General features: G+C 39.7%; 1 protein-coding gene and 1 long non-coding RNA gene across 2 annotated transcripts in view; one reads left to right on the forward strand and one right to left on the reverse strand.

Moving 5' to 3' along the window:
- Positions 1-3,425: 3,425 nt before the first annotated feature.
- The window catches only part of dvl1a (dishevelled segment polarity protein 1a), a 44,506-nt gene continuing 32,691 nt past the window's right edge, over positions 3,426-15,240 (reverse strand). The window contains exons 5-15 of the mRNA XM_017487484.3: positions 14,036-14,174; positions 13,488-13,581; positions 13,294-13,363; positions 13,013-13,152; positions 9,124-9,200; positions 8,962-9,029; positions 8,655-8,732; positions 8,434-8,568; positions 7,488-7,655; positions 7,135-7,353; positions 3,426-5,160 (exon numbers count right to left, since the gene is read on the reverse strand). Of these exons, the coding sequence (XP_017342973.1) occupies positions 4,634-5,160; positions 7,135-7,353; positions 7,488-7,655; positions 8,434-8,568; positions 8,655-8,732; positions 8,962-9,029; positions 9,124-9,200; positions 13,013-13,152; positions 13,294-13,363; positions 13,488-13,581; positions 14,036-14,174 (1,715 nt within the window). The 3' untranslated portion in view covers positions 3,426-4,633. The remainder of the gene's footprint in view (positions 5,161-7,134; positions 7,354-7,487; positions 7,656-8,433; positions 8,569-8,654; positions 8,733-8,961; positions 9,030-9,123; positions 9,201-13,012; positions 13,153-13,293; positions 13,364-13,487; positions 13,582-14,035; positions 14,175-15,240) is intronic.
- On the forward strand, positions 7,249-10,781 carry LOC124628941 (uncharacterized). Its single transcript, XR_006983718.1, has 2 exons — positions 7,249-7,373; positions 10,230-10,781. It is a non-coding gene; the product is annotated as an uncharacterized LOC124628941 (long non-coding RNA).

Here is a 15,240-nt window from a genome sequence, read left to right on the forward strand (position 1 = left end):
CTCAGGCATGTTTGAACCTGTCCGTTATCTGGCATTCTGAGGTATACACTAATGCTAAAACAAATATTTTCCTCCCAGATATCATCTAGTGATTTATCTGAGTTGAGAAACCTGATGCAGACTTTTCAGATAAACGTTTTGACATGTGCCTCTGGTTCTTCATTTAAAATTCAAAGTTGTTTTTACTACACACATGATCTAGTCATGAAGGGAAATTTCTCAATGTTTACAAAGAATTTGTTATTAAGGAACAAACACAGTTCAGCTGTGTCATCCTTCCTTTTCTTCTAAATACAGAGCTCCTAAGTCAGTTTGGTAACTACCAAATTGTCCAGTTGGGAAGACTGGAAAAGTCAGATGGCAACAAAGTAATGAGTCAAAGCACAGGTTTGGGACTTATCCATACAGCATAAGCGTGCTAGTTAGTGAAAACGAAAGTAAAAGAAAGATGCTAATGGCATCTGGCTAAACAAGTGTGTACTGTTTGTAAATTAGACACAACAGTTGACTTTCTGTAGCTCCCTCTCTCTCTATCACACAATGTTCACCAACCTATGAGTGTAAGGACTGACATTAGTTAGCAAAAGTGGCTACTGCTATACACAATGCAACAGCTAGCCTAATATTAGCCAACTTAATGAGTTAGTGACGACTTATTTTAATTACTCAATAGTTAACCAAAGGTGAGCTAACTTGCTAGAGACATTAGCTACTGTTTAATACAATATAATTATTAACCTAACGGTAGAAAGATGTATTTTTTAGATCTTTCATTTTTCTCCTGCTACTTCATCATTTTTATGACCTTTAATATGAGAAGATTAAACACACACTCTGTCTGAAGATGATTAAATATGATATGGGGTTATTGTGCCCATTTTTTTTCCCCCAAAAGATTTGCTCTTCAGCCTTTCATTCTAAATGTAAATGTGTATGAGCCAGAATCTGCTGTGTAATGCGGTATTTAATTCAGTACTGCGTCATGTGAAAGAGCCCACACACAGCGCTCGCGGGATCAACACCTTCTGTGTGTGCCCTACATAAACCCACGTAGTGACAACCACGCTGACATTCATATAGAGTGTGAGATCCAGTGACATCATAAGCCCACGCCGCTCTGCATCATCAGAAGGTGTGCGTCGTTTGAAGGAGTTACACTTTTACACAGCTGTTTGACAGTTTTACGTTTTTACACGGTACACATCATAGTAAAACTCCACCTTGCACACAGTCACCTTTACTTCTTTTCAGTTCCTCACTACGTGTTAATATTTTATACACAAATTATCGTCATATCTTTATAGGCAGACTGAGAAAAGCTGTTACAACTGTGACAACTCATTTCCTTCTTCCTAGGGTTAACAAAAGAAGAGCAAAGTCCACACTAGATACAAATCAAACACACATGGACGCACGCACGCACACACACACACACACACACACACACACTTTCCAGAAAGTGTGGAAAGCAGTGGTCTAAGCGTGGCAAGTTATGAAGCAATGAAGAGATGTTTAACTGCTGATTCTGATACATTTTTTATGTAAATGCTCAAAGTTAATAGGAGTGTTTTACTGGAAAACTTTCAGCGTATAAACTATTATCTGTTACAATTTAACAATGATTAAAATTGTGGTGAATAAACTCGGTGTCAGCTCCATCATGTGATTATCATAGAGTTTTATTCGTGTTATAAACCCTTTACAGGATTCTTGCTCTTTCCTAACGAGAAAAAGACTTTTTCAAGATTTTTTTCAAGACGTTTCCTTGATCATTATCGGTTGAATTCTCTAATCTGATTGGTTGGGAGGTGTTGATTAGCTCTGACAGCTCGTTCAAATACATGATCGTTTCTATAGTAACAATTATATAGTATATATAGTAACAAGGACTGGGATAGTGGAAACTCCACATAATGGATGTTTACATTTTTTAATTATGTTGGCTTGAAAAAGCCAACATACTGTTTTACTTTATAAGCTTATTATTATTATTATTATTATTATTATTATTATTATTATTATTATTATTATATTATTCAAAGTGGCTAAAATTCCCACTGACTTGCATGAAAAATTTCTGACTGTTATAACTCGTTGAGCTTTCAAGCTACTTCCACTAAACAGTCCTTCGGGCTGATCACACTGGTCACGCTCTATTTTTCCAAACTGATTGGACAGTATTCCCGCTGCGGACGGTGAAAATTCCCCAAAACTCCCATTCACTTACATTGAGGGAATGTTCAGTACCTGGCTCCAACTGTCACTCACACACGCCTGAGTGCACACGGCCTGAAGCCTAAAAGTATTGGGATGCTCCAAAGGTATTGGGCCACTGCCTAGCTCCAAAAGTATTGGGCCACTGCCTAGCTGCAAAAGTATTGGGACGCTGCCTAGGTCCAAAAGTATTGGCCACTGCCTAGCTCCAAACGTATTGGCCACTGCCTAGCTCCAAAAAGTATTGGGACGCCGCCTAGCTCCAAAAGTATCGGGAAGCTGCCTAGCTCCAAAAGTATTGGGCCACCGCCTAGCTCCAAAAGTATTGGGCCACTGCCTAGCTGCAAAAGTATTGGGACGCCGCCTAGCTCCAAAAGTATCAGGAAGCTGCCTATTTCCAAAAGTATTGGGTCACTGCCTAGCTCCAAAAGTATTGGGACACCACCTAGCTCCAAAAGTATTGGGATGCTGCCTAGCTCCAAAAGTACTGGGACGCCGCCTAGCTCCAAAAGTATTGGGACACTGCCTGGCTCCAAAAGTACTGGGACACTGTCTAACTGATGGCTTGCTTTTACAAGCCAGTATCAAACTTTGTCATGACAAACTTTACCTATCTAATTATTGATTGCTTTCTGTAAGGATAAAGGAGTCTGCAGCGAAACTGCTTTGTTACAGTCAGAGGTAAAGCTGTTCATTTTATTTTTTCAACAAGGGACGGGACTTTCTCGGTAACATGACAAGCTGCATTTTTTGTTTTATTAACTGCAACGGGCAAAAAAAGAGGCTGGTCAGGGAACCACTGTTTATAGCTTACTAACATGTTTTGCTACATTGCCATGCTAGCAGCATCACACAACCCCATCATTGATTATTTTCCTATTAAGGGAAAATATTAAACTTGATATACATTCTAATTCTAAAGGCTGTTTGAGCAGTTATTAACAAGAATATGGCACTGTCTAAAATAAAGCTGTTAAAATATTACAGAATATATATATATATATATATATATATATATATATATATATATATATATATATATATATATATATATATATATATATAAAATGCTGTCTGATTTTTCTAGGTCTAGAAAGAAGTGCCTTTTTGTTTTATATCATTTTGAATTTTTTTTAGAGCTGCCCAGATAACTTGATTTAATGACTTTAGGTACACTAAAATCCACACCGAAATCAATCTCAGACCACATCTTAACTCATATATTTTATTTATTCTTTTTCAATTATATATAATATATAATTTTTTTCATTATGTACAATTTGTTATTCCTCTTTACTTGAAGAAATAAAGTAAATAGCTTCCGTTACGAACAGTGTTTTATACTAAAGGGCCAAACAAGTACGTTATTAAAAGTGCTTCAAGAGTCAAAATTACACCGTTGCTGTTTCCCACTGAGACCTGGGGTAATGGGTTAAGCAAGGGAACATTTTTAAACAAATTTTAGATTTCACAACTTTACCAGTAAATGTCACCACAAAACAAGTCTTATCATCATAGTGAAAACAATCTTACTTTTGTGAAATAAAATGTGAACACAGCTTAATGTCTGTCAACGGCATTTGGTAATGGTGTTAACTTCATTTCTATAATCTTATTAATCTTGTCCTTAAAGGCTAATTCCATTTGTCATGACCTTGAGCGAGGCCACGGGACATTACCGAGTGTCTGAGCAATTGCACATATGGCAGTGCAAGATGAATCTGACATTAGTTCATTGTGTCAGAAAGGATAAAGATATTTCTGTGTAATAGTGTTCAAGCAATTTGGCAGACTTAAGATGAAGTCATTCAACCACAGATCCTGCATCTTTTAAGTCAGACTGTGTGCATGACTGATTGTCAAAGGGACATCATGAGTACATTATGAATTTCAAATTACAAGGAATCTCCGACAAATGCATTATTACTTCCAGACAACATTTACAACTAAGGAACTTCAGCAGTCATGTGTGCGAAGTTTTACACCAAACTCAGATATTTGTAAAATATCTGACACAGCATGTGCCACTTTTTGGCAATTATTTATTTGTTAGACTGACTTGACTTGACATCTGAATATCACTTGCTGGTTTGCCCAAATGCAGATTAGCTACAAAGGTTCCGCTGTAAGAGCAAACTTTAACTTCCAGTTCATCTCTGATAAAGAGTATATACACTCAATACACAGGAGTGGAGCTCTGCTCTGGGCCAAAAAAAAATCTGCAGCAGCCATCTTAACATCTAACATCATGTTATTTGCTTTGCAAGTGCAAAATGCTGTGCTGTTTTTTTAGTGTCCTCCACTGAGGGACGATGATGGGTACATTCTCAGTGCTGGGATAGTCAGTAGCAAGAATTTAAGGGAGCAAAGGGGAATATGGAGGGTTTGTGCTCTTTAAACGTGAAAGGCACTGTTCCTGTCACATAATATCAACGAAGAACTCACAAGGGTTACCCATAGCGTGCTGGAAGGACTGCCGACTAGCCGTGAGCTCTGGAGGGACATTTGCTAACTCGCGCACGGGCGGAGCTCCAGGAGGACCACTGTGAGCAGTGGCTCTAGGAGCCAGCCGTGCCAGGCAGTACGGAGGAGGGAGGCCTGGAGGGCCATACGAGGACGCGTGGCTCCTCTCACTGTGCGCACAGGATGCGTGGCCAAGCTGAGTGAAGGGGGCGTGGCTATAGGAGAAAGAGGCGTGGCTGTGCTGGGACACACTGTGTGTCCGCTGGGATGCAGCATGGCTGTGCCCGGAGCAGGTGTGACTGGCACAGGAGCGGGTGTGACTGTGATGGCTCAGCTGACTGGGTGCTCTCTGGCCCTGTACGCCAGGCCATGGAACTGGTTCGGCGTCTGTTCCCACGCAGCACGTCGACCTGTGCTCCTTATCTCGAGGAGAGGGCCTTCTTCCTTTACCTGCGCTGGGGTTAGAGCCGCTACTTCTACTGCCTGATGAGAAAAGAGAACAAAAAGTTGCTTAACCAAAGAGCATGAGACACAGACCATCATTTTCTAATGTCAGTTTCAGGATTTATACCTTATGCTCTGTTCAGGCCAAACAATACATCTCTGATTTTTACTAAAAGTGAACATTTATGTGCTTGGGATAATAATAATAAAATCATCATCATCAGTATTATTTATACACTGCCTCAAGGTCCCAAGCACTCAAGGTCACTCCATCTCTTATATACACTCTCACCTTTGCACACACACACAAACACACACACACACACACACACACACACACACACACACACTGGAATGCCCCTGTAATAATAAACACTACTCAACTTAATTACAGAAATCAAAATCATATATACAAGGCATTTTTTAAATCAATTTAATAATTGATTAGATTTACTGTTATAATTAAGGACACACTGATACATGATACATTTATTATTAAGGAACAGAACATAAGGTTTAAAAGGTCATTAAGTTTAAATCAATCATCAATTTTTGCATCTTTATGGTAGCAGTACCTCTGCCCCAGACCCATTTGCACTCATGTACCGCAGACAACACATGACAGTGATGAAGCATTTTTTTTTCTTTCGATCACACCCTTGCCTAATGCCTACTAAAGCTTCCTCTTTGGCAGAAAGGCTAACCCACATTGAAAATATTCTAGTGAAAATTTCTCGGTTTCCACTGGTCATGCACACCATGAGTGACACCACAATGAGAACAGAGCAGAGCAGCACACAGGAAGAACGTGATTAGCTGTAACCCCAGGTCAGATGGACTGATGAGCCGACTGCACTATGGCACCGTGACCGCGTGGTAAAAGGATGAACAGGGAGTGGAGGCATACGGAGAGAAAAGCAGACAGGGAGCAAGGTTGATGGGTGGATGGCAGGCTTACCAGATCCCCCCAGTCCTGTTAGCAATCCTCCTTCAGTCTATCATTGCCCAGCAGAAACAAAGGGAACAACAGAGTTACCATACGCACGCCTGCCATGCAGCCAAGTCACAAGCCCACTTTACACCCACACCCACTCACTCACCCTACACATCCAGGGCCAAAACTGTTCCTGCACTGCAAATCCTCAAACTCTAACACACACAACGTACACACAGCCACATACAAATGCACAAAAAATGATCAGGAGTACATTGTCACTACTTATACTCGGGGCAAGGTTAACAATCATTAATGTGCATGTTTATCCTCCATTGTAAAAACTTTCCAAGAACTTTCCTTGAAGCTTAAATAAACTTTGTCAGAACTTGTTTCTAGAACAAATCTGACAAGGAATTTTATGTTGCATAGTTGATAAAAAATGAATAATATTCAAAGGCTTTCAGACCAGAGAAGGAAGATTGTTACATGTAATAATATGCACGTGAACCAGAGATAATAATCAATTAAAGACAGAATTTCAGGGCCAAATCTCAGCTTGGAAATTCCACTTGACAGTGCAAGATAATTGATACACATTAAAACTGACTGTACTGGATATGGAACATCCAGATTAACTGGGCTGAAGGTGAAGCGTTGACACTGAACAATTAAAATGACAAAAAACTCATACCTGACATCCATAATTGTGGGTAATATACATTTCAAATGTACTATAAACACACCCATTTATAGGGTTTTACATTATATTTTAAAATACATGATCTATTACAGTCCAGAAATTTCCATTTTACTGAGTAATGTTTTCCCTTCTTGCTGAAGTAAAAGGGAAACGGCAGCATACTGGGAATATTCACAGAAGCCTAGCAGTCTCTTCCTTTATTTCATATTAACATGTCGAAAGTAAAAGTAAAACCAGCAAATTAGCAGGACAGCGAAAGGGGCTCTCCCTACTCCACTGCACTCACACGATTTTTCAAACAACTCCCCCATAACCACTTCCCAAGAAGTTATACTTCCTTTTCTCTTTCATTTTCCTCTTCCTAGAAGAGTCCTACCTTCACTCTGCTGGCTGCCAGCACTGCCGCTGTGGAAACTGTGGCCGGGCTCCGAGTATCCAGGCGGGAAGCCGGGCGGTGGGTTCGGGTAGCCTGGATACGGGTACGGCTGCCCGCCTGCAGGCCACGGGTTGGGAACTGATGGAGGGAGAGGGGCGAGAGTATCTTGCTCTGAACCACCACCACTGGATCCATCATTCAGGTTCAGAGAGGCCATGTCTGGAAGCCAAAAGAAAAAGGTTTAGTACTATTGTAATTTGATATGTTACTGACTGATTGATGAGGTACGTATGTACTGTCTACCACAATGCAAATACGCCTTAAAACTACACTAGACAGAAACACTGATGTACTTTGGCATAGATCTCCAAATGTATAATAGCATTGTTCAGAGAAGGTGATCTTATTGACGGTGTGTCTCAGGTAGCCGTGTTTCAGCAAACTGCTGGCGTATTTTCGGGCGTCGCGCCGGTCCTTGAAGCCTTCCACTCGTGAATACAGCCAGTCCACCACATCAGCACCTAACAAATACAAACATCAAGACGTACACGTTTACACAATTGATCTATCTTAAGAAAAGAGTGCTTTTTACAGTGCAGACTGTATAATCCTTTTAGTGTAATTAAAGCCGGGAAAACCACTCCCCCTACTGCAATAAAGTTAAATTCATTCAGAGCTTTCTCAGTGATGACCATACTACAAGAGATCTGAGTGATCCCATCTACTACTGCAATTATTTCCATTTGTGCCCATTCTTCATATTTGTCTAATGAGTTCTGTTGGCCAAGTTGCATAAATATATATATATATATATATATATATATATATATATATATATATATATATATATATATATAAAGCTGTTTAAACGCAAGACTAACGTATTTCATTAGCAAGAGGTCAGCAAGGCAAATGAAATCCTCCTAAATGCAAAAGGAAAGGAGAAGGGAAAGCAGAAACTCAGCAGCAGTAAATTATTTTAGCAGTAAGTATTTATGTGAATTTAATCCTGCAAATTCACATACCCTGTGAATCCAATATGTGATTCCTTTGCATAGCAGCTTTAACAATAGACATTGATTTAACAATAGAAATCCAGGTGTAGAGTTCAAAATAGAAAATAAGAGGGTGGCGTGCAGTTCCCCTAATACAGAGAGACTGGACATAATTAAAAAACTATCAAATTGTGTACTCTTCGTGTCCCAGGACCTACATTACAGTATATACCGACACCCTGCCCCTGCCTACATGAGAGTAAAAATGTCTTGATCTCACTTCCAAAGTTGTTCCAGCACTCACCAATGACAGCATTTGCTATGGTGATCTTAAGCCACATGCGGTCTCTGATCTCAAGACCTGAATCAGGCAGTTGCATCACTTTAACTATTGTGGCCATTTCCGTTTTACTAGCTGAGAGGGGCAAGTCATCCAGTTCTAAGAAATAAGAAGGAAAACAACAGGATCAAACAGTGATTCAAGCATAAACATTTATAAATCACTTACAATCCATACAAGCATACCGTAGTGTGGATAGGTTCCAGTCAGAGCTGTAGTGTGAGAGATCCAGGCAGCAGGATCAATTGGCCTTACGGGCTCCGCTGGAAAAAAGCCAAGAAAATGATCCTTAAATTGCAGTTTTAACATGATTTGGGACTTAACTGGGTGTATGAGATCCGATAATAATGCATCTTAACCTGTGCGTTAAACGATAAAGATATTATGTTCGATTATTGCATCCCTGTGGAACAATTGTGCAGAAAATGACTCCTGCCGGTAATGGTGCTGTTTATTGCTGATATTAAATCATGAAAATGCGATGTGCTGTACCTCTGGGGATGGTGAAGTAACTGCGAGGAGAGGGGTCCCAGCACTTAGCCACTGTGAGACTTATGGGTCTGAGGAAGAAGCATTCAGTAGAAGTCAGTAAGAGTGCCAATGTAAGTGTAGTCAGAGTGCACTGATGAGGAGATGTTGAGTGTTACAGCTCACCCAGGCTTGGAGACGATTTCCCGCAGAATCCTTACAGCATCATCATTACTCATATTCTCAAAGTTCACGTCATTCACCTACACAAAATGCACTTTGTTTCAGTAATAAGCTTCAGGATGTACAAAACTGTTACACGAAGATGTACTTTTAAATAAGCGCCATTGTGCAAGGTTGTAGGAAATGTAGTAGACCCATAGCTATCTCAAGTGTTTATAGGCTTTGAAATGTTATCTTGCGGTTTCTTTGAAGTCTTCAGAAGAAAAGGAAAATTCCACAGTCCTATTATAACAAATCAAAAGTCTCATTCATAACCTATCACAAACCGCCATTCATCATACCGCCATTCATGCCTGTTTTAGAACAATAGTACAACACACAGCTCGAAATGATTCATGTGCTATGGTTTTTTGTTTTTTTATTTGCGACAATTAGATATGAATGGAAAATGTCTTGTGGTTAGAATTTTCTGATAGTACTGAAAAGCAATTCATCATCATGCAAATTTGATGTTACTCATTATCATGTAAGCGAACTACAATGTGATCTTAGTCATACAGAGTCTTAGGAATTTACTACACATCCGAGGGCAACGTGCACATTTCTGCCAGTTTTGTCTTGTTTCTATTGCTCAAATGAACAAGTCCTAACCAGCTACACTGTAAGCGTCAGAATTAGCTAGCCTTATGCTCACTGTCCATATTTTCCAGTTGCCTAGCAACAGTGTTCACTCAACTTTAAGTCTTAGGCAAATGGTAAATGGTCTGCACTTATATAGTGCTTTTATACAAACATACACTTATACACTGTGTCTCATTCACCCATTTACATACACACACTCACACACCAATGGTAGTAGAGCTGCCATGCAAGGCGCTAACTTGCCATCGAGAGCAACTTGGGGTTCAGTGTCTTGCCTAAGGACACTTCGGCATGTGGAGTCATGTTGGCCGGGAATCGAACCCTACGATTAGTGGACAACCCGCTCTGAGCCACAGCCGCCCCAGGCGTTATGCATTTGTCTTCTCATGGCAAAATCACAAGCTCCAGTTACAAACAAATAATAATTAAACACGACATTGTGATTCATTGTTTCATTTAACTTTCAGATTCTGTGATGGATTCTAGATGATTCAGGATATCTGATGCTGAACAATCTATTGTGTATAGATGACCAGGATACAGGGTCAAGTCTGGGAGGATGAGACATACACTGGACACAAAGTAAGGAATGACTGGTGAAAAGCAAGATCATAAGATCAAGTGGCAGGAAGGAAAAGGAGAGGCACTGAAACAACTGTACAGCACGCAGCCGGATACTGGACAGACATACACAAACAGTTACCAGAAAAACAAGACTCCCTGAGAGACTATGTACCAAGTAATTTCACTCCAATCATCTAAAATGCGTCATTCTGGAACATCACATGACACCTGACCTAACTGGCTTTGGTTCTGAGTATTGACATTGCTATAATCTAAATGCCCACTATGCAAAACTGTTAAGCATAATCTTTAGATTACTCTGCATATGTCTCACGGTTCTGTGTGTACTTTTTTGTCATCATTAAGTAAATCAGTGTCAAACTATCATAAGGAGAATCTGCTTATCATAACGAAACAACCACTTGTCATAGAGCATTAAAAGAACTTATCTTGTTTGTGTTGTGTAAAACCTCCTACTAAAATAGATGACGTTTACACAATTTTGAAAAATTCAATCTACGCAAGACTGTTCCAGCGTTCCAGCCAACACCTAATATATTTTGGGCTGAGCAGCTATGTTTGGGACAAGCAGATCATTTTAAGTTTAAAAGTTCAAGTTTATTCTCTTAAGCCATGTTTGATGCTAGTAAGGTTTTGCTTATTGCCGTCGTTCTGTGGTATACTGTCTCCTCTGCTTGAAAACATCCACACGTGAAAACCTTCACATTTTCTTCCAACAAAGTATTACATTACAGCCACTTTAGAAGTCAGTGATACTTCTGACCATTTAGAGTTTAAATTACACAAAGCAGTATTGCAGAAGAAGCACCCATATTTGTCAAGTATAACATTACAGCACAGTGAAATTTTTTAGGGCATATCCCAGCTTGCTAGGAAGCAGGGGTCAGAGTGCAGGGTCAGTCGTGATATGGAACACCTGGTGCAGATATAGTTAAGGGCCCAACTTTGACAGTTTTGCTCAAGTGGTAGCTTGGCAGTGCTGGTGCTTGAACCCCTAACCTTCTGATCAGTAACCCAGAGCCTGATTACAGTATGAGGACTTGTGGATCTTTTTCTGTGTGAGATTTGCTTCGTTAACTGTAGTTGTGAGGCTATTGTTGCTAACAAGTAAAGAAAGCTTATAGAAAACACATCACACACTCATATCCGGAGACTCAATTTGGCTCAGTAATACTATTTGTACAGAAACATACTATTTGTACAGTTTCATAAAATAGTAGAATGTTTCTACCATGTTCTACTTATGTAGAAGTCCATGTTACCAAGATCAAGTGGTATGGCCGTATTTTTTTATTCTGCTTTTCCAATATAGTGGTGCTTGAAAGTTTGGAAATCCTTTAGAATTTTTAAATTTCAGCATAGATATGACCTAAAACACCATCAGATATTGATATAAGTCCTAAAAGTAGATAAAGATAACCCATTTAAACAAATGAGAGAAAATATTATACTTGATCACTTATGTATTGAGGAAAATGATCCAATATTAAATATCTCTGAGTGGCAAAAGTATGTGAACATTTGCTTTCAGCATCTGAGCCAGGACCAAACCATGTTATTACCACCATTATGTTTCACAGATGGGATGCGGTTCTTATTCTGGAATTTTCCTTTCTTCAGACATAATGCTTCTCGTTTAAAACAAAAAGTTCCATTTTGGTCTCATCTGCCCACAAAACATTTTTCCAATAGCTTTCTGGCTTGTCCACGTGATTGTTAGCAAACTACAGAAGGGCAGAAATATTCTTTTTGGAGAACAGGAGCTTTCTTCTTGCAACCTTGCCATGCATATAATTATTTTTCAGTGTTCTCCTGATGGTGGACTCAGAAATCTCCTTTGTTCTTGCCGTGATACACTTCCACAAACGTGTTGTGAAGATCAGACTTTGATAGATCCCTGATCTTTAAATAAAACAGGGCAGTCGCTCACACTTGATTCTCATCCCATTGATTGAAATCACCTGACTCTAATTTCACCTTAAAACTAACTGCTAAACTTAGAGGTTGACATACTTTTGCCACTCACAGATATATAAATCTGATCTGAAAATCTGATGATGTTTAGGTCATATTTCTGCAGATATATAGAAAATTCTATATCACAAACTTTCAAGCACCACTGTATTTATTTTTTAGCAGTGGTTTTAAAAGTCCATGAGATCATAACTAACAACCTCCTTATTATCTGCCAAAAAGGGAGGAGGTGCTGATATGGTGTTGGGTGTATTAAAAAAAAAAGTCCATATTGTTTAAATGTAAATAAGATCTGAACTACATTATAATCTGAATCACTTCTAATCCACAATTCCATCTTCAAACTTTTGGCCATCCCTCGAACTCAAGTCTAAAGTCCATCTGGAGTGATACCAAACTATGTGCTAGTGTAGAAACGTCTTTGGCACCAACACAGCTGTAACTGCTGTCTTCAGCCCTGTGAGGTCTTTTGTCCATTTCTTTTTAGATAACTGGGTGCCATATACAGACCACTTTCCTCATTTGGTAGCAACATTAGTATTAATTGTTCCAGTGCATAACATTATTATTGTTCCAGTGCATGTCTTGACTGAGAGATTACATTTGAGGTAAAAGGGAAATTATGTAAATGTAATTTATGAATGAACTATTCATTTTATGCACAGTAATTAGAGTGTAAGTGATGCTATACCTGTAAAAGCATGTCTCCAGGCTCAATTCGGCCATCAGCTGCTACGGCACCACCTTTCATGATGGAGCCGATGTATATGCCTCCATCTCCTCGGTCATTACTCTGCCCCACTATGCTGATACCCAGGAAATTATACTTCTCTGTATGAAAGAGGGATGGAAAGTTGTCAGTATCAGCTTCACTCAGTAGTGTACACACATGGTGACTATCATCAGCGTTACTGTGAGACGCCTCTGGTTCAGATGATGAGTACAAAGACAGGAGTTATAAAGAGATCTTACCCATGTTGAGAGTGACCGTGATAATGTTGAGGCTCATGGTGGAATCTGTTATGCTGCTGAATGATGAGGACTGTCGTAAGAAAACACACACACACACACACACACACAGAAAGTCCTTTAATGTTTCCTTTCTGGAATGCTCATTACATGTCACTACTGCTAGATTACGCTAAGTCCGCTTCTTTTAAACCCACCCTGTCCATCTTGGCCACTTTCTGTCTCCGTCGCCGGCGCTTGTGCCTGCGCATGAGTTGAGTAGAATTACTCTGCTCTGTGGAGCTGCTCAATCTGCACAGTAATGCAAAGGAGAGATGCAGTTAAGCCTCTGCAATACAACTGCAAATAACTAAGAAACATTTTATACAACTGCGCTGCTGAATTCTTGATTCTGGTTGGTCAGAATACGAATAAAATTATGATGAGTTGATGATAAGATACTGTGATAACTTACGTATGATGTGTCTTATATTATTTAAACAGTACTGGCAAATTACTCTACTATAAGTGGAATAAAACACTTCAGGCTTGCTGTTATTAGAAAATATTTAACTTCACAGTCGTAAAAATAACTCTGCTTCATGTCGGATTGCATCACACCATCCTGTCAATTATTATTATTATCCTATAATAGCACGTATTCCTTACTTAATATATATGGTGTTTTAGGGTATCATTTAATTACAGATATTACATAATGATAATCTACAGCTCTTGAGTAAATGAGTGTCTGGGAAAGACTGACCTGCTGGCATCCTCATCTTCCTCACTGTCAATGAAGGAGCTAGACTCCAGCTCGCTGCTCATCATGGAGGTGCTGTCATAGCCCATGGCCGAGTCTCGATTAACCCGCTCAGCCTTCGAGTGGCCGTTTAACCGAGGGACTGTGAGACACACACACACAGCATTCATTATCAGAGCAAATAGTGCAACCACACACAAAACACAAGCTGTGGGAACAGCAGGACTTGGAGATTTACAAGAGAAACACCAAAGTAACGGACATAAAATCAGTCGTAATGACAACTGTGACTGAGGCCAACACTGGCAACTAAGGACAGACACAATGTAAAAGGGATGCTTATGGTTGTCTGAAAATGATCTCTATGGATTAGACTTAAACGGGAGCTTCTTAATAGAGTCTTATTTAAATGTGTAATTATAACAGTTTCACTTGCATACTTCTCTCATGAACAATTTAATTCTATGAATGCACTGGTCTCAATATTTATAACACAGCTACACTGATTCAAAACATTGCACATTGGGCATCAGATGGTGAACAATGTCAACTGAATCTCAATACTTGACAATTTCAATTTCGAGATACACAACTGTGTTACGATCCTTAAGTAGGTTAACAAAGTGTCACAGAGGCAGTATTGTATTTTAAAAAAAACAACAATTTTTAACGCACACAAAAATGCATCATTCAGGAAAAAGGAGTAGAAAAACGTAAATATTGCTGTTTTTCACTCTACGTTCATAAGTAATCTCGTGCCTGTCAGTCCCATTGAAGGAGGTCTGGCCTGTGTGCATGTCAGTCATAGCGAAGGAGGCAGGGTTTCTGTGATTGTCAGTCCCAACCAAGTGGGATCACCCTTCTGTCCATGTCAGTAACAATAAACTACACATGGCCTCTGTGCCTGTCAGTAACAATAAAGGAGGTGTGGCCTCTGCGCCTGTCAGTAACAATAAAGGAGGTGTGGCATCTGCGCCTGTCAGTAACAATAAAGGAGGTGTGGCCTCTGTGCCTGTCAGTACAAATAAAGGAGGCATGACCTCTGTGCCTGTCAGTAACAATAAAGGAGGCATGGCCTCTGTGCCTGTCAGTAACAATAAAGGAGGCATGGCCTCTGTGCCTTTATTAACATCTAATCACTGAGATGTGTATCATATCTTAAGAAGTTAATCACCCAACTACTGATGGGGCATGAGAGGATGTGAAAT

The sequence above is a fragment of the Ictalurus punctatus genome, chromosome 15 (assembly GCF_001660625.3).
Source record: "Ictalurus punctatus breed USDA103 chromosome 15, Coco_2.0, whole genome shotgun sequence".
Classification (NCBI taxonomy): domain Eukaryota; kingdom Metazoa; phylum Chordata; class Actinopteri; order Siluriformes; family Ictaluridae; genus Ictalurus; species Ictalurus punctatus.